The following is a 19,607-nucleotide window of genomic DNA, read 5'->3' as shown; positions in this document are numbered from 1 at the left end:
GTAGTGCGCTGTATTTCACGCATTTTTCTATTTTCATATTTTTTACATTCTAATAGGATGAACAAAGAAATAAAAGCAGATTATTATAACATTTTAACTTTTGATTTAAAGTTTTTATACATTTTATTAACAGCACATCAATAATTAATTAAATGTAGGCTAATTTAGTTAGTTATATATGATACAGCCAAACATAAATAGACAAATATCTAACAGGCAAATGTATAAAAAATAAAAACTATGAATGTTTGTTCTCACTCGCTTGAAGTTGAATTAGTTTAAACAGATTAAAGAAGACATTATTAAGAGCTGTGATGCTGATGCAGTGCCACCCAGGTTGTGGTGTATTGCGGAGGGAATGGCATTGGGGTTATGTGCTTTTGGCACTGACCAGAACAATGGGGTACCTTCTCTTCTCCATCTCTCTGGACATCTGGCACCAGACGCAGGAGGAACAGAAGGTAGTGCACACACAGTCGTCACACATTGTGCCCTGCAGACAAGACACAGTGATGCTGCCAGTGAACATCTGCACAATCTGATCACTGCTAAAGATCAGTCACCTGATGAATCATTCATCCAGAGAATAATGTAGATCATGCGAAATATCAGTTTAAATTTTTATAGAATTCATTTATACGTATATGTTGATGTGAAGCAAGACCATAAATTACCAAAAAAATAAATAAATAAAAACTTTATTTCTTTTCAAATCTCCAAACTACAAGTGAGTTTTTGTTTTGTCTTTTGTACAAACGGATTGAAGTGAGTTTTCCTTGGATTCCTACTTCAGTCTGATTTTCTGTGGACCACCAAAAGTGAAAAAACTACAGTGGCCCCAATTTACCATATTGCATATTGCATTACTAAAGAAAACACATGCAAATGTGCTTCAAATTCAGAAAACAACTTCATCAATTTGACAACACACGCACTGCAAAAACCCACAACACAAGGGAAGAGTTTCCGGGGACGCAAACACTCTTCAAGAAAAGCTGAAGAAAAATTAAATTAAAAACGATTAACATCCCCAAACTGTTAGTGTATCCTTACTTTGATGCCATAACGCTCCCGCATGGAAACCCTCATGGCCAAAGTGACAGGCCGGATGCATGGCCCACCAAACATCTCCAGCAGAGGGAGACAGAGACACTGGCCATAGTCCCTGGTAGTTATACAGGCGAAGCAGGGGCCACACCAGAAGGCGAAACAGCCTGAACCAGGAAATGAAAGAATAAAATACAAGTGTTAAAGATAGAATGTGATAAAGACAAACCAGACAAAGGAACACAATCTGTTTATCAGTAAACACCACTCTAGAAATAACCTCTGACCTTTATCAGCTTCAGGTGAAACTATTTCAGATTCATCAGATTTGCTGGTTTAATTTTGATCACAAGTAAACAAATAAGTGGTTTATAAGTAAGAAAACAGATAAATACCTTATATGTTAATGTAGCTGGTAGGAAAATAGCTTTTAAATAGATAAACATGTAAAAACACTGCTTTGTCATCCAGCACTTGTCTGAATAACAGTAAGGCGAGTAGAACCTCACATGAAGGCAAATCCTGACAACAGTCACATATCCCAGAATCCCACTCGTCAGAGTCTCGGGCCACCATCACAGGCTGAGGCTGCCTGATCACCATCTTGGTAGTCATGCTGACGTCTAAAGCAGGAACCAGGATGAAGAGTTCAGAATATGTCAGAGGTTTATTTCCTGAAGGAGGATAAACAGGTGATGTCTTTGTCCAAAACTGTCTGTTGAGTTGCAATTCAAAGACTCACTACAGTGACTGTGATAAATTAAATCTCTAAACAAATGACTAACAGTTTTATAGTTTGTTCAGTGGTTTCAGAGCAGGAGTACCTTTAGTAAGGGTACCTTTAATAAAATGAGAAGAATACCATGGTGTGATGCTCTGATGAAGGCTTCTATGCCAAAATGATTAAAGTAAGAAATCATTTTTTTTGAAAACATGTAAAATATAACCATCCTTAAGTTGTCAGCCCTGGAATTATGACCACTCTCATTTTAAAAATGACACTAACTTTTTTAAAGTATATATTTTTTGGGCTTTTTTTGTGCCTTTAGTTGAGAGAGACAGAAAATGGGGAGGCAGAGAGAGGGAGAATAACATGCAGGAAAGGGCCACCCAATGCGGGATTCAAACCAGGGCCGCCTGCAGTGAGGCCTGTAGCCTCTACACATGGCGTGCCTGCTCAACCTACTGTGCCACACGACGCCCCACTCATATACTATACCACTCATTTGGCCAGGCCATGCTTGTAAAAGAGATTTTTTTTTTATCTCAAGCAATTTGCCTGGTAAAATAAACTAGAACTAGAACTAGAACTGAACAATACATAAAGTAACAAAAAATATTTATTTATATGAATAACTGATTTATTCATTCAATTAGATGGCGGCTACAGGCTATGAGTTGTTACTATTGAAAAAAATATTTAAAAAACAAAGTTATGTGATTTTTTAAATTCAACCATGTACATGTAAACACTCTCATCTCCATCAGGTGAGAGTGTATGATTTATGTAACACCATGACACTTTATGTGAAAGGGATAGTTCAACATTTTGGCAAATTGGCCCATTGTCATAATCCTAGTCAGAGGAGTAGGTTCTTTAATTGTCGGTGTGAGCTGTTTTTAGAACCGTGAAGCCGTGAGCTGCTCAGAGCTATACACTACGGAGGCTCATGGAACTCATCAAATATGCAATCCAACAACTCCAAAACGCTCCCGTGGGCAAGTTGTGACTTGAGAACGGAGGTAGTGAGCACTCACCCTGAATCTCAAAAAAGGAGAAAAAAACTCTCATGTGGAGGTGCACGGCCAAGGCAAACAAGAAGAGAAGAGAAAACCAGCACCCTCCAATCAGCTCCTTTTAACTTTTTATTGTAGGACAGGCAGGCAGGACAGACGTTTCGACCGAAGTCTTTTTCAATGTAAACACACAGGTGCCTGAGGTGGGAGATAAATACCCTAGAGGCTAATTGAACCAGGTGTATGACCCTCAGTCATTAGACCTCCTCACAGAAAATACACATGAACACACATAAGGCCCACAGGGCAAAACATCAAAAACGAAGGGCTACAAAATACCCTCCAGTGTACAGGAATACAAAAATATATACATTAAATATTAAATATTAGAAAAAATGTCAAGGCCTTGACATTTTTTCTAATATTTAATAATTTAATTTACATCTCATACGTGCCGTTATTGTCTCATAGCGTGGTGAATGTGCAGGTCACAACTTGTCCGCTAGAGTTTTGGAGTTGTTGGATTGTGTATTTGATGAGTTTGAGGAGGGCAACCAAGAAATCCTATTAGCCTCTGTGGCATATCTCTGAGCAGCTTGTGGCTCTGCTCCGCCATTCTTAAAATAGCTTGCACCAACAATTAAAGGTAACGAACCTACTCCTAAGACTATACAGGTATAGGGATAATGGCAATGGACCAATTTGCCAAAATGTTGAACTATCCCTTTAAGGTTTATTATTGTCATACATTTTACTTTTATTCCCAAAATTTGAAGCTCCTGTGATATGAGGTCATGACTTCAATAACATTTCTACTATTGTCAGAAGTAAACAAGATCTAAAACAAAAAAAGGAGATACAACAACAGAAATTATAATTAAAATTTTGACTGCTGCTGTCAAACAAATAAAACAGTGTCACCATGGTTTCAAAACAAAGACTATGTAAATTCACATGTTAAGATATTTTTGTGCAGAAAGGTTATAGCCTACATGTAACTGTGACAGACAGAAATGTTTATAGAAAGGGTTTTATCACCTGTGTGTTTGTTAGATGAGGAGCTCCAAGCTGTTCGTCCTGTCACAGTTGATCTCAGCAGTGAAACTGTAATTCTGAAAATATCTTAGGACAATAGAACAAGTGAAGGAAGAAACCAGACAGACTGGTCTGTCCTGTGTTTCCATACCTCACCATCACTTCACCATTATTTTCCAAAAAGGGTAGGGCCATCAGACATTAATTACTGTCAACCCCACATCATATGTGGCTCCATGTATCTTATGACTATGTTACACTTGAAAGACAAACTTGTGATCATCTAAAAAGGCCCATTACCCTGTGACCTATAGGTCTACAGTCACCTGATACTGACATACTGTAATGTCCGCAGGATGTGGGCAATCATTTTTGTCTAATGTTTGATCTTTTGCAAGATACAACATCCTATTAAAACTCACAACAAGCTATTAAAATCAAAGAACAAACTACCGATATCAAAACATAACTTCCACATTACTTCCATTATCATGACTGAGCAGCAGCACTGAAGTAATGAAATGCTAAGACAACATCTTGAATAAAATGACACTCTATCAGCTACCTAGTAACAGTTAAGTGTTAATTAAGACTTAAGCTTATAAATGGTTACAAAAGCTTAAACTTAAAGCAAGTTGGAAATTAGTTAGTTTACTAAACTCTGAGCTTAGGTTACAAAGTAACGGACATTCGTTAGCTAAACTGTAACATAAGGCTAAAGTTGGAAACTTTTAAAACTGTAACCTGTAGCAACAAAGAGGCTCATCAGTTTGCTGAATCTTAACATAAAGCTCGATTCAGTAAAATGTAGTCAACATCGATTGGCTAAACTGTATGGCATGAGCCTTTTCATTCACACATGGTACAAACTTCTTTTGAACCTAAAGGACAAAAATGACAATAAACTACCTCATCAAAAGATGACTCATCTTCTCACGATGCACTTTTGTACTTATATACTCACAATCCACTATGGCAGCTCACACCCTTGTCCTTTGATTCAGCAGACTGTCATGGATTTGGTTAAAGACCTGGCCGGGGAGTAAAAACAGTCAAAGGATCTACAGACTATTGTAAAGAAAATGTCATTATTACATCTGATGGTCTGAGTTTACAGCCTCTTGCCTTTTGTTACAACTTGTTAAGACAACTAAAATATAAAGTAAAAAGTATTTTAAAGAAATAAATGTTGAATTTAAATAAAGAAACTTAACTTGTGTGGCTGGCCTTTGTGTTTTCATTTGTAAGAGGTATGACCATTGGGAATTGGATGGATGATGAAAATGACCATTCAGAGGTAAACTATGTAGGTTACAGGCCTAATGACTCATGAGAGACACCTTTAATTTGATCCTAAATGCGGTAGAAGTGATATGAGGTCTATAATGGTCAGTCCTAGTTGAAGGAAGCTAATCACTACTTGAGGGACTCTGGAGTAAAACCTAAACTAATCACCCATTTGACCTTCCTAAGAGATCATACAAAGATATAAAAACATTACACTGCAACCCCTGTGAGGACATCTTTCTCCTTGCTGATGTATGCTGTCATTTTCTGTCAAGAGGTTCCAGTTCCGTAAACTGTTCTAGGCCGTCCCATTGGCTCATTGAGTCAGAGTCACACTGTCACAGAGTCTTTGAATTGCAACTCAACAGACAGTTTTGGACAAAGACGTTTCTCCTCCTTCAGGAAATAAACCTCTCCCATGCTTTAACAAATACTGCTGAATTGTCTTTTAACTTAAGCACAACAGTAGGTTAAACTGCAAAACACAGTAAAGACTGAATACGCCCTGTGGATTGTATAGCATTGTTTCCAGTAGTAACAGCAGAGAAAGGAATTTGTTTTTGAATGTGCTGGAATAAAATGTTCAACCAAAAGGAAATTAAAAAGCTGTGCAGAGCCGATACTGAACTACCCTGCTCTGAATTCCTGTTCAGTCAAAAAAGAGAAACTGAATTCATCAGTAATGACCAGCTTTACACCATCACCTTCAAATACAGTGACAGTAAATCACTGGAACTAGGATGTAGAAATGCTTGGAAACAATCCAAGACAAGCTGACGTGAATGCACCCGAGGTTGAAGACTGACGTCAGAAACACAAGCCTAGTTATTTACCTTGCTTCTACTTTTTCTTTGCTTTTCCCTGACTTTTCTGCATTTTACAGGTGTGTGAAGCAGGTTTGCTGTTATTCATGCGTCTGCAGTTACATCTCATTATTGGTGGAATTTATTCTGGAGTTTGTCAGTTTTCATTTTTGCTTTTTTAAGTGTGTGGATTTAGGACCAATGAGATCAGACCACAGTTAACAAGAAAAGCTGTAGTGCTGTACAGTAGTGCAGCTGCAGTGTGTATTGTCAGGACTGCAGCTTTCCCTTTCCCTTTGACCCAGATCTGTGACGACCATGATGTAGCAAAAACTGTGTAATACACTGTAGGACCCAGTTTATGCTTTTCTTCTGTGACCTTTGCTCCACATGGGCGTCCGAGAGGGGAGCAATGTGAACAGCAGCTTTTAGAGGCCACCAGTCACGTGATTTAATGAAATCCTCCAATATTTGGAATAGCTGAGGGCAGGCTGTGTTGCAACAGTCTTGTGCACTCAACTTTATATAGAGTTATAAAGTTGATGCATGTGCAGCACGTGACACACAAAAAACAAATATTCCTGTCTGCAGCATATTTAATTTTAAGTGTTTCGACTTTGAGAACAGACCTTGACTCCTCGTTTTTGTTTTATGCCTCAGATAAAGTGTGAATCTCTTCATCCTTGCTGAGCTGAGCTGTACATACATACACTGACGTCCTGAACGCTGCTGCTTAGTTACTGCATGAAACAATTTTTCAATTTGTGGCTCACACAGAACTCAAACCAAATCCTGCTGCTATCCATATAAACCCACTGAACTCACAGAGCAAACAGACGGCGAAGCAGCAGCCCCCAGTTACAGACTGAGGTTACAGTCCAGCTCCTGTCAGTATCATGTCCATATTTATTCTCAAATCCAAGAAAGCTCTTCTCCAGAGGTGTCTGAGTTCAACAGGAAGCCAAACGAGTGCAGAGAAAACAAGATTATAGGATTAATTTTTAAGGAAAACTACTTACAGTAAAGATGGATTACAGTTCTTGCTCAAATCTACTTTCACACATTTGACTCCTGCAAAACCAAACACATCAAACTCCTCAAAAACACTTTCACTTGTGTCAAAAATAACACTCAAATCAATCAAGAGTGTGATGTGTTTAGAGTTTTGCAGAAAGGTGATATAAGATCTGAGACTTATATCTAACTGCTGGGAATTGGTTTCACCAAAACAGTGATTGATTCAATAAATGTGCTCAGGCCACTGCATGAGGATTTGGTTCAGACAATAGAATTTAGTGTTTTAGCAATTCAGAAAAACTGTAACAGCAGCGATAAAAGGACAAAGTTTCCCTTAACTTTCCTCGTATCTGCAGAATGGGAGGCTAACTTCACAAAACTGCTGCTACTCACGTGAACAAATACATCTCCACAATGACTGAGCAAACTCCATCTGCTGATGATTACAGCTGTGGAGGGTATGGAAAAAAAATGCTGGTAATTTGACCTACTTTCTGGTGGCTTTTTTTCACTGTCTTGCAACATGTACATACATTACAGTAGTCCGATTGTCTCCTTAAATAAAGAGGTGTTGTTTTATTTTTTCATCCATTATTAATGCAGAGAATTCTATTATAGTATCTATTGGTCTGCTTGTGCCAATCAATAACTCAGAATAGTGTAAGAAAGTGAACATATTCTTGTGTTTTATACACGTCATCGTCAGAGTCTGTGAAAATGTAGGTCAGATCCAGAACCGTGCCATGTGCCAGAGAGAGAGAGAGAGGGAGAGAGAGAGGGAGAGAGAGAGAGAGCGAGAGAGAGAGAGAGCGGTAGGTAAAAGAGGGGGAGACTCTCAGCAGTCAGCCGTGAGCAGTGGAAGAGGAGTGAAGAGGGTGATGAGGATCTCACACTGAAATCTGGTAACAGTTTTTTCTTTGTGTATTTGTACAATGAGTAGATTTACTGATACACTATGATATTCACTTTAGTTTGTATGTGTGCATTTGTACTACTTAATATTACTATATATTAAGTAAAACGGAACTTGTGCCATAATTGTTTTGTGCTCAACAGGCTGCATGTGTCAGCCAAACTAAAAAGCTAAACACAACTAACTAATGAGTGGATTTAAACCTTTAATACCTCGTTTGTATTTCACTTTAAGTGGCTTACATTTTGTAAAAGTCATCTTCCATGCTGTTTTGTTTAAATTGAACAAAAGATTCAAGTTCGGGACCCATAGCAAATCTAAATGTCTAATGTCTAAATGTCTAAATACCTTATGGGTCATTTTATTCGATTCACTGCCCCCAAATTCGAGGCCGGCACATTTGGTGTCATTGAACTTGGGTTAGTTTGAACAAATTTTCCAACTGCACAGTGTGAGTTTAGTGGCTGAGCAGGTCAGCGGTGTTTCAGATTTTTGGACATAAAACTCAAACCATTAAAAAAAAACTGTGCACAGATTATTTTGGGTCTGCAGCCATAATATATCCTATTATGACAATATCCAGTAATGCGCAATATTTCCTTCTTTGTTCTCCATTTCTTGTTTTCACAGGTTCCCGTTTCTCTACTGCCACATCCAAACCTCTCATAGTGAAGCTGACTCAGTCAACTTGGCCATCATCAGGGTCTTCACATCCACAGCACAGATTCATTAATATCATTATCGTTGCCATTCCTCCATCCAAACACATTCACCTACAGCTTCCAGCTATTTCTGAGCAGGGGAATGCAGGGCAGCACAAAGCCAGAGACTGGCCCCTCTGGGCTCATCCAGACGGACTCTTTCTTAACTGCAGCTCGACTTCTCCGCAGAACATGGGTGGAGGAAGAGAAGAAAACAGGACGCCAGCTTTCTCATCAGCCCTCTCTGCTCAGGTCAGGTGGAGCCCAGAGCCCAAAGCGAGCTGATATTTGCTCGAAGGACCACGGCACCTTCAGGAAGACAACTGAGGACAGACAGGAAGACTCTGAAGACAAGACAAATGAAGTTAAACAGACAGCTGGAGGGACTCCGTCAGCTCACACACAGACAGAAAGAAAAAAACGCATTGTGCTTGTGTTGAGGTCTGGCTGTCGCACCTCATGCAAACAGTCCAGAAGATTTAAAGCCCCAATACTTCCAGCTATTTCTGAAATTAATTGAAGACAAAACCACAACGTGGTTATAACACCTAGTTGTGCTTCTTCCTCTTTGATAAGTGCCAATGGATCAAGCCTTTAGTCAAATCCTGTGCAGCATGAGCACTAGAGCCATATAAATACTCTTGTTGTGATTATGTGATTGAATTGACAGTGGGATGGTTTAATGGGTTGTTGTTGATTTTGTTCTGTTCATTAAAATTCAAATGTGTATAAGGTGGCCACTGCTCTTAGCCTATATGTCTGGTTATTACAGCAGGGGACGAAGTGATGTGGATCAGCATAAGTTAAACTACAGAAGAAATAGAGGCAGAAAGTTAAGAGCTAGATGCTCAATATCTACCCTCTGGACATGCTCCTGTTACAATAAGGTCTTTGTTTGTTTGTTGTTTACTGATAATAAAAAAAATAAACACAAAGTTTCCACGTGATTTGAATGGCCTCTTCTCTTTTCAGATTTCAATGAATTTAACTGACAACATTTTAAACAGCGCCAATCTGCAGTGGTCAGACTGTGTATTACATCTGTATTTGGTATGAGCAGTGACCTCATTAATTTCAATTTTGGGTCATGACCAGTGGCCACATCGACGGTTTGAAGGGGGCAGAGAACATAAAAAGCTGTGTTTAAGATAAGAAAAATAATATGACATGTACAAAGCAATCGCTTACTTACGCATGTTTGTTCCTTGTATAACTTTAAGTATACAGAAGGAAGGTGCAACCATCTGACTAAAGCTGGACTTTCCTACACCTACACTTATTCCATGTGAACTGTGATTAGATTTGCCTGATCAAAGATAAAGAGTTGTTTCCGCCCGGTTTTGAACCGCCGAACCGGGCCGCAAAGTGTGTGATTTTAAAGTAATTCTTATCATATCGTATGCAAACAACTGCACAAGCAGCAGAGAGACAGGGCATTAGTGTTTGTCCTCTGAGTTAATGGTGGATGTGATGTGAAACAAAGCCTGTTTTGTGTTGGTGTGGCCTGAGTGAAGGGGTCTCTTGAGGTAAATGTAGAGAAGCTGCTGACTCTCTGATGAACAGACTGAGAACTATGTCCTCACCTTGTTCCTGACCGTTTTCATTGTCACAGCTTTGACTCTCCTCAGGAACAACTGGTACATTTCTAAAATAGCAACATCAGCAGGTAAAGAAAGTGCTCCGCTGCAGTACTTAATTTTTTAAATGGTGCATTGCTCAGTCAGTGATGATTTAAATTATTGTCCAAAAAAGTTTTCGTATTTGTCCTCTGAGTAGATCTGCATCTGTTTTTCTTTTTTTTCACTGTCAGACAGTGCAGCATCAGCAGCACACAGAGGTGCTGGGTTGCAGCACAACAGCCTGACAAAGTGCCACACCAGCACTGCTGCTGTGAGCCAGGACAAGAGACACAGCAGCACCTTGACTGTCATTGTCTTCAGTTGTAGCCTACCTTGCGCTTCAGTTGATCATGACACTCCTCTGTAATGTAAAAGAAGTTTGTGTATGTGTATTCACCTTGTAAACGCTAAAGGCTTGTAACTTATTTTTTGGAGGACAGGAAACAAAGGAAACCGTGAGCAGAGAACAGGACGGTTATAAAGAAAGGGGCTAAAGCTGAGAGAAAGCTGGGGAAGATTTGTAGCTACCATAAATGAGCAATAAGGTGAAGGCAAACACCAGTGTTTGTCAGAGAGAGTGTCTGAGATATGAGATGTGAACGCATCTGGTATCTGGCATTGGAGATGTTATTATCTAGTGTTGACACATTATTTTCTTTATCATCATTCATCTTTATCATTTGACCTGTATGAATCAGAATCACATATAATAAAATATATAGGCCTAATACATTTTCAAAATATAAAAAAAGGAAAAATATAGGCTACACCCTGTCAGTAATAAACAATATACTGAGATTCATTCATTGTCACTGTTTAATGTATGTTTTATACAATGTTGATCAAATAAGGTAAATAAAAATGAACACTTCCTCAGAAACACACGTGGTGACCTCAGAGGGCAGAGTAGCAGTGGTGTAACTCCACCAGCGGGGGCAGTAGCAGTGGTGTAGCTCCACCAGCGGGGGCAGCAGTGCGCTCAAACACACCCGCTCTTCTGAGACGAAGAAGGAGCTGCGTCCATCGGCTGCGCATGCGTGTTTGGCCGCCGCCGCTGCCTGTGAACAGAAATATTATGGCCGACGTGATGCAGACGGAAGACTTTCCGTACTTACCTTCGGGGCCGGCGGAGGGTATGACCTGTTTTCTTACCACTGTGACCTTTATTGTGCTAGAGCCGTGCGCCGGTCCGCCCGGTTGCACCGCTCGGAGGCAACACCAGCGGGAAAACACCGGCGCTGTCTCCGAGCTAACGTTAGCCGACGGTGCAGGTTGAGCGGAGCGGGTTTTTTTTTTTTTCTCTCTCTGCTTGACGGTGCTAAGCCGAGCTAGCTGTAGCGGTTTCTGCTCCAAGGTCGACGAGACCTGCATCCGAGTCGGCTCCAGACTGGTTGTGAATCAGCGCGTGTGCGTGTGGAGACTGAGGGAGGCGTCGTTAGGTCTCAGACAGGGGGGGATGCCGAGCCTCACACCGGGGGCGGTTTGCACTGAAATCCTGCTTTGCTTTGGTGTTGTGTTTAGTGACAGTTCTGACTTCTTAACTTCTGAATGCTCAGCAGCACAGGAGCTGCACTTTGTGTTTAGTTAGTGTGTGTGTGTGTGTGTGTGTGTGTGTGTGTGTGTGTGTGTGTGTGTGTGTGTGTGTGTGTGTGTGTGTGTGTGTGTGTGTGTGTGTGTGTGTGTGTGTGTGTGTGTGTGTGTGTGTGTGTGTGTGTGTGTGTGTGTGTGTGTGTGTGTGTGTGTGTGTGTGTTGCATCCCTCATTAGCGCTGACAGCAAGTGATGGTGACAGTTCTGCATCTGCACAAAGATAACAAACGCAGCCCCACCTGCTGACAAAGGGTTTTATGTTTGAGATATGATAAGACAGATGTCATCTTGTATTCTGGTTAAAATCCTTGTATAAACATGCTCCTCCACTTGATCTAAGCGTGAGTCAATGCTACAGAAACTTAAAATATCTTTTGTCATGCAAACCCACATTATCAGGTACAACACAACAAACAAACTGTGCAAAGAAGTGAATTATTTGAAGATCTTCTGAAGTGGTCTGGACAAAATGATCGGTGTCCCTTACATGTGTTGGTGAATAAGTGGACTGCAGTTAATAGATAAATATTTATAATTGTTGTGTGCACCAAGAAATAAAATGAAGAGAAGAAAAAGAAGAAGAAAACGAATTGCCCACCAGCACATTGTGCATTTGCTAAAATCTAAACGCTATAAAAGACATCACGACATGTCCTGCTCCAAAAATGTCCAGTGTAACCAAATTGAATCTCCTTGGCTGTATATATCACCAGTTATTTTTGGTACCTGTGTTTGACGCATTGAGGTAAATTAATTTTCCCAGGTTGTGTGAGCCAAGAATAATGACTCAGACTCAGAGTTAAACCTAAAACCTGCCCTGTGTGCCTCTGAGTATATGATACTCACACTATACTGTTCCTGCATAAGCATCAAAGTGCACGGGGTGGGAGTCTCAGATTTACCAGACAGGAATTGAACGCTTCAGTCTCACATCCTTGATAAATGAAAAGAGCCTCTTTCTTTAGTCGCTGAGCTGAAATCGTGTTTGAACTGTTGCCACAAATATATTTTATTTGACATTGTGTTATAGTTACATATTCTCATAAGATGCAACCTGATTTTTTTTTTTTAATCCTGTTTTTCTTTCTCCTGCAGTAAACAAGATGATAAAGGAGCACAGTGACCTGTTTTCTGACTCCCAGTGTAAAGTCTGCAGCGCTGTCCTAATTTCTGAGTCTCAGAAGTTGACTCATTATCAGGTCAGTGAGCCCACAGTCTGCTGCTGCGTTCCAGTCAGGGGGACTTTACTGGGGTTTTTTTTGACAAATGTTAGTGTGTATGGTGATTAAAGGTTTACTCATTGAATGTGCATCACATCCTGTTATTGCTTGAATTATACAGGATTTTTATGTGGGAGTTATATTGAATCCTCATCAAATCATCCAAGTGTAACAGAAGATTAATTAAAAGTTGTGAAGGTGTTGAGGTTATGGTTACAGTAGGGCATCATGGGAGTAGGCAATTATGAAACAAAGGCCCTACTTAATAGTCTGCGACCACAAAACGCCAGCTGTTTATAGTATATCTCATAACGCATTAGTAACATACATAGTTATTGATAGTTTACCAAAATGGTCATGTTGAGTTCATGTTTTCTAACTGATAGATTCATAATTGTACCAGTCATGTCTGTACAAGTTGTTTTGTTGTCTGTCGTCCACTATGTGATTAACATTTGTGTTTCTCCCCTCAGAGCAAGAAACACGCCAACAAAGTGCGGCGATATCTTTCAATCCAGAGCGAGAAGGAGCCAGCGCTCAAAAAGTTAAAGTCGTCATCATCTGACAGCGTGAGTAGGAAACATTCAACCAAACAAAAAAACTCACCTAAAGCAACACGAAGAAAAGTTATAGCTGAATGCATACTAGGTTTGGATGTGACCATGGCAAATTATATTTAGTTAATCTTTCAGGTGACGTCAAAGAGTTGTTAGCCTTTCTTCAACTATTGATGTGCTCTTACTTTTTATAAATCGGTAATTGGTTTGTTTTCTGCAGAAGTTTATTTATTTATTTATTTTACTTCAAAAAGCAACAATATGTCATTTCCCCAAACTGGTGCACAAAACGTCTGTGCTCTCCAAACTGAGCAAAAGCTTTTCTTTTTCTTTTCTTTTTTTAAATTGCAATTACTGCGTTCTCCCTTTCTTTGGTTTCTATTGTCAACTCTCCATGGTATGTTGTTTTCTTGCCTCAAACAACATCTGTTCCCGTGTGTGTCTCTGTCAGTCGGACTGCAACAATGGAGACACTGACCGGTCTAAGGTGTGTCATGTATGTAACATGACCTTCTCGTCTCCCGTGGTGGCCGAGTCTCACTACCAGGGCAAAGTTCACACCAAGAACCTGCGCCTGAAGACAATCGGCCCCCAGACTCCAGGTATTTGGTATTTGTTTGTAGCTTGTGTCTTATTTCCAGTGTGTGTTTTCTGTAGCACTATACAAAGCATTTCCTTGTACCTCCTCTTCAGCCGTGGCCTGCCAAACGGCGCCAACGGTTCAGCCGAAGAAAAAACCTGCCGATGATCTGAGCAGCGTGCTAGCAGCGGGCAACAACAACAACAGCAGCAGCAGCAACAACAACAACCCAGACCGTTTCTGCTCCACCTGCCAGGCCTCCTTCAACAACCCGCTCATGGCCCAGCAGCACTACGTCGGCAAGAAGCATAGAAAACAGATGACGAAGCTCAAACTGATGGAGACGTACGGTCCCTCCACAGCACCAGGTCAGACCGCAGAGCCAATGATCCGCGTCGCTGTCACTTGAATCACTCATCGTCACGACTGTGGAGATAAATCATCACTTACGCAACAGTTCTCCTTTCCTTTTTTGCTATGGGACTCTTTTAGTCTTGCAAATTTAGGAATATCTAACGTCTCTCCTTTTTTTGTGTGACTGCAGCTTCCACACTAAAGGGCTACCCATGTACCATCTGCAACATTGAGCTGAACTCTGTGGAGCAGTACCAGTCTCATATCAGTGGGGCCAAACATAAGAACCAGTAAGTACGAGAAAATACTTCATGAAAAGACTGAATTTCAGCCTCACATTGTGTTCACGTCTTTTTCTCTATGAGATTGGGGTTAATTTGTTGTTTTTTTCAAACTCAAAATCAGTAGATGGTCAGGAGTGTGTTGCATTAACTTAATTTTCAGCTGCAGAGGAGTTGAGTTGAGGTAATAAATGTGATGTGTCAATAAACAGAAGCACAGAAGGAGAGGTGCGGTGTTCATTAAAACACTTGTTGTTGTTTTATATGTGCTCTGCCTCCACTTTCACATGAGTGTCACCTGGAGGCCACAAACAGCTTTGTATATGTTTTAACAGCTTTATACAATCCATTCTCACTTTTAACTTTCATCACACCCTGGTTCACCTTAATATCTGCCAGATAAATTCCCAGATCATCAATTGCCACATAAAAATAACTGTGTAAGTCCTTCCAGCTCTGACCATCAGGTGGCCGCTACAAAGTCCCCTTAACCCAAAAGAAGCACCTACAAGAACTAATTTATCCCCATTAAACACATCAAACAACATGTACTCTTCTTGCACGATGTCACTTGACACACATGGTTTTACACTTATTTTTAGGATTAATCTCGTTGTATTTCTGTATATGAACCATGCAAAGAAAAAATTCTGTCACGACAGATAATGAATGTATGAATGGATTCAGCAATTCCCTATCTGATATCTGAGTCTCTGTATTTGCTTCTAAAACAGCTCTGTCTCATAACGTTCCGTTATTATCTCATAGCGTGGTGAATGTGCAGGTCCCAACTTGTCCATGAGACCATTTTGGAGTAGTTGGATTGTGTATTTGATGAGTTTGATGAGGCAAACCAAGGAATCCCATTAGCCTCCATAGTGTAGCTCTGAGAAGCTCGCTGCTCTGCTCCGCCGTTCTAAAAATAGCTTGCACTGCCAATTAAAGGTAACGAACCTACTGCTAAAACTATAGGGATTACGGCAATGGGCCAATTTGCTAAAATGTTGAACTATCCCTTTAAGGCTCACCATATTTTGATCTCCCTTAAAAACAAATCAATACAGAATACAGTAAATACTTAATGTGAATGTATCACATCTTCACATCTTCTACCAGCACTAACATGTGTATTTTTACTTTTAAGAATGAAGAAGTCCGGCGCGAACACTGCAGAGCACCAACACGCACCAGAACAATCATACGGGGCCGACAAACACTTCACCGGCGGAGACGACCAGTACACGGCTGCAGACGACCAGTACGCCCCCGGGAACGACCAGTACGCCCCCGGGGACGACCAGTACACAGCCGGAGAAAACCAGTACACTCCAGAGGACACAGAGTACTCAGAGGAGTACCAGTACACTTGAGGCTGGACTGGGACAGACCGCAGAGGGTTCAGTAAGGACTCGGAGTGACACAACAACAACAACAACAACAACAACCAGCCCCTTTAACACATTAACAAACCACCAGCCCCCATGGCGTCGCTCATCTGTAGGAACACAGTCATTGGTACCGCAGGTTAGAACCCCAGAGAGAAAGTTCATCGTGTTTCAACTTCCAGCTGAAACGGCTAAAGAATGTTGTTGTTTGTTTTTTTTGTTTGAATGGGGGAAAAAGTTATTTGTGTGTGTTTTTTTTGTGTGGGTGTGGTGAATTGATGGTCAGCAGTTGTATCCATCTATGTGTGGTGATCTTGGGTGAAGCAGTAAAGCAGCTCAGCCTGCAGTCACAATAGAAAACGTCTGTGAAGGTTCAACTTTCCTCTACTTCCATTTCCTGTTTGATTTCTGACTTGAAACCAATCGAAGACAAAGTCTACGTAGATCTAAATCTATATATTGATCCTCAATGCATCGGTCACGCGCACATTAAGCTTATTTAACTGCTCAGTCTCTACTAACGTCTACCCAATACTAACATCTAGCACCAGTAACATGTAACCATGGACAATTCAAAGCTGAGCTGCTCTCTAGTTTATCACCTCTATTTCCTCCGTTCATCTGAATTTAGCCAGTTTACATCTCCAGTGAATGTATTTAAAACATGTCCTCACCTCATTTCTCTGCTTTCTCCTTGTTTGATTATTTCTAAATGTGATGTTGAAGATGCAGACGTAGGAAAAAGGATTGGGGTCAAGTGTTAGCAGAGCCGCATCAGTCACTGTAGCTGGTTATGATAATATTTTTGCTGCTATACAGCAACCGTTTGCTTACTATACAGATAAAAAAAATAAAATAAAAAAAACTGTCTAAGGTCTTGTGCACATGTAGCTGGGTATTTATAAAAACATTTTCCCCTTCTGTTTTCAATAATAACATCATTTCCATAAAGATCTTCATCTACACTAATACAGTTTTCAAAAATAATCGTTTTCATGTGAATGAAAAACACATAAAAGATCTGAGTTTTTCAGATACCTGGCTACGTGTGTAAGAAGCCTGAGGATTTCTGCCCAGGTAATTTCATGAAAAGTTGCTTTTACAGTATTTTTCTTCTTTTTTTATTTTTTTTATTTGAAGCTTAAATATCTTGAAGTTGTTTGTTGTTTTTTTCATGGAAATATTTGCTTGTTCTCTGTAAATCTGAGTCCAGATGGTGAATTTATTAGATTTTTTTTTATGTGTTAATCTGGACGAAGATGATACTTGTGTTCTGACGGTGTAACTCTGTTATTATTATTTTCTTATTCTTCACTGTAAGTGAAAGTGATTTTTAATTTAAGGTGAAACCAGGAGTTTGGTAAAACTCAAAAGAGCTAAGATCTTTTCTAATTATTTCACCACGTGTTGTTTTTCCTGTTCCAATTTTAATTTATACAATACACAGGATACTTAAAGAAAGGAAACCAGAAATAACATTGATGTTTTCCATCATGACTTGATGAAAGAGCCAAATGTCAATGGTCTAAATTACATCCTGTGCTTCTTCAAACACAACCAGAAACACTGAGTCGTTAATCATCGTCAGCACCAAGTATTTTGTAGAGGTTGATGTCATTTTTATATTAAAAAAAAGGATTATTTGAATTTTTCAGCAGTCAGGAAAGTTTGTTACAGAGTGAGGATGAAAGGGATTATAATGAGAAACACTACCACTATCCTCACATTTCAAACACAGTGGATGTGTAACAGCTGTGGGCTCAAAATATATAAATATATAAGCTTTTTTTGTACTTTTAAGTTATTTTATTGGTTTGCTGAAGGGTCAAAGATTTTTCAATAATTTCCCTTTGAGAGGTCCAAAATGGGGCTTTATAAACTCCAGAGGAGACCAGTGTAATTACTGTCCATAGCAGAGTTGACAATATTTACTGCAGAGATTTTCAAGAGTGATGTCAAATTAGAAATCGATGTCAATATTAGAATAACAGCAAAACATTTTTTTAGTCCATTTGCAGGAGACGACTGGTTGACTATTTTAGTATTGAATGTCTTCAACTGTCTGGCTGATGAGGAAAAAATATTTTTTTGGATGTAATTTATACGAAGAGGGCTCGTACATACTGTAAATTACATGATGTATAAAGACAAATGGCCTTTTTGTTCTCATCCTAGGTCTTTGTGTGTTAGCTGTTCTGTGAGTAAGATTTGCTTTCACTATAAGTTATGTGTACGTGAGGGGGAACGTGCAGTGAAGATGTGCATTAAGTAAAGAAATGTTTTAAGATAACTCGTTTTGTTTTTAGGTTTTCTTTCTATTGGCTAAACGCTGCCCGGGACTCCTTGGTTTATACAAGTGTATAAAAGATAAATTGTCATTATCAATGAAAATATCAACTGATCAGCATAAAAATGAATGTGCAGAGAAGAAAACATGAATGCATCGACATTGTTTGCCCACCACACAATACAGACAAGATATTTTTTCTACTGTCAGAAGTAGAAAAAAGTTTTGTTTTTTTTTAAATCCCATTGTAAATTGTATTATCATTTTTTGACCTCTTTTATTTCAAATTACCAGCGAAGGATCAATCAGGTTCAGTCTCCTCTGAACTTTCCAGCCTCTCACTGGGTAAAACGAACCAACATTATGGTCTAGAGAGAGAGAGAGAGAGGTGTTGGACCTGATCAGTCATGGACTCTACTGTCAAAACAGAGTGCCCTGCTCCACCTGTGCATGAACCCAGGTCTATAATTGAAAGGTTTTCCCCAGTTTGAGGTAAAACTGCTACCGACCTCCGTCCATTTCCATCTACGACCTTGGGGGTGAAGTTTAAAACCAACTGGTTCTGGCTCCGACCCAATGACCAAACATCACAGACTGAACTCTCCAGTGCTTCTGTGTAGACTTGGTCCAAACTCCTTCCCAGAGGTTTTTGTAAACTGGTGAAGCAGAAAGAAAAGTCCCATCTTTTTGCAATGTTCAAAGATCAGTAAAATTAGAAGTGATTACTTTTTATTTGCATAAGAAAAAAACAAAGCAAAAGAAGCAGAAGAAAGTGACACTGTTGTCCGACCACTTGCACACTGTCGGCAAGACAAAGCTGGATCCAGCTGGAGCGTCCTGCAGGCTGGAGCCAGTCTGTCCACATGGGGGAGCACTTACTCTTTGCTAAAACTCAATCAACTCCTGACAAAGGTTTGTTCAGGGCTCACGCACTTTCCTCATTTGACCTGTGATCAGTGAGGTCAGCACTAAGACAAACCAGTCAGTTTAAATTTTTACATTAATTCTCTCTTTTTTCTTTTTTTTTACTAAATCACTCTCTATGTTCACTGAACCTTTCACTCATTGTCTTCCTCTGATTTTCTTCTGATGCATTTTGATTATTTTTCTTGGTGAATCCTCAAGAGTACCTGTGGAGCTGAAAACCGTCTGGACGTTGAGTGTGGAGATCTTACAGTGAGGTACGCTTAACGTC

General features: G+C 39.9%; 2 protein-coding genes across 3 annotated transcripts; one reads left to right on the top strand and one right to left on the bottom strand.

The window, feature by feature from the left end:
- Nucleotides 1-333: 333 nt before the first annotated feature.
- Nucleotides 334-3,959, bottom strand: LOC146974656 (cornifelin homolog B-like). Of its 2 annotated transcripts, XM_085796845.1 has the most exons (4): nt 3,823-3,959; nt 1,557-1,670; nt 1,054-1,214; nt 334-493 (listed from the first exon to the last, which is right to left on the bottom strand). In XM_085796845.1, exons 2-4 carry the CDS (start codon nt 1,660-1,662, stop codon nt 371-373), a joined length of 390 nt encoding a protein of 129 aa, XP_085652971.1. In that variant the 5' UTR covers nt 1,663-1,670; nt 3,823-3,959; the 3' UTR covers nt 334-370. The 2 variants fall into 2 exon arrangements, with proteins under 2 accessions (XP_085652971.1, XP_085652972.1); XM_085796846.1 differs by lacking the exon at nt 3,823-3,959 and having other exon boundaries at nt 1,557-1,695.
- A 7,202-nt stretch (nt 3,960-11,161) lies between these two features.
- znf346 (zinc finger protein 346) lies at nt 11,162-17,219 on the top strand. The gene is made up of 7 exons (XM_085798218.1): nt 11,162-11,292; nt 12,844-12,947; nt 13,442-13,537; nt 13,977-14,127; nt 14,219-14,473; nt 14,650-14,749; nt 15,885-17,219. The coding sequence occupies exons 1-7, from the start codon at nt 11,193-11,195 to the stop codon at nt 16,108-16,110; spliced, it is 1,032 nt and encodes a 343-aa protein (XP_085654344.1). The 5' UTR covers nt 11,162-11,192; the 3' UTR covers nt 16,111-17,219.
- The last annotated feature ends 2,388 nt before the right edge of the window (nt 17,220-19,607 follow it).

Source organism: Trachurus japonicus, chromosome 14 (assembly GCF_045865225.1).
Source record: "Trachurus japonicus isolate A0001 chromosome 14, Traja_1.0".
Lineage (NCBI taxonomy): Eukaryota > Metazoa > Chordata > Actinopteri > Carangiformes > Carangidae > Trachurus > Trachurus japonicus.
The sequence above is the reverse complement of the archived record's forward strand: the minus strand, read 5'-3'. Positions and strand labels throughout refer to the sequence as shown.

Coding starts and splice junctions, on each gene's coding strand:
- znf346 (XM_085798218.1), top strand. CDS start 11,193: ATGCGTGTTTGGCCGCCGCCGCTGCCTGTGAACAGAAATATTATGGCC. Junction 12,948..13,441: donor AGAAGTTGACTCATTATCAG/GTCAGTGAGCCC, acceptor TTCTCCCCTCAG/AGCAAGAAACACGCCAACAA. Junction 14,128..14,218: donor AATCGGCCCCCAGACTCCAG/GTATTTGGTATT, acceptor CCTCCTCTTCAG/CCGTGGCCTGCCAAACGGCG.
- LOC146974656 (XM_085796845.1), bottom strand. CDS start 1,662: ATGACTACCAAGATGGTGATCAGGCAGCCTCAGCCTGTGATGGTGGCC. Junction 1,215..1,556: donor TTGTCAGGATTTGCCTTCAT/GTGAGGTTCTAC, acceptor TTCCTGGTTCAG/GCTGTTTCGCCTTCTGGTGT. Junction 494..1,053: donor GGGAGCGTTATGGCATCAAA/GTAAGGATACAC, acceptor TCTTGTCTGCAG/GGCACAATGTGTGACGACTG.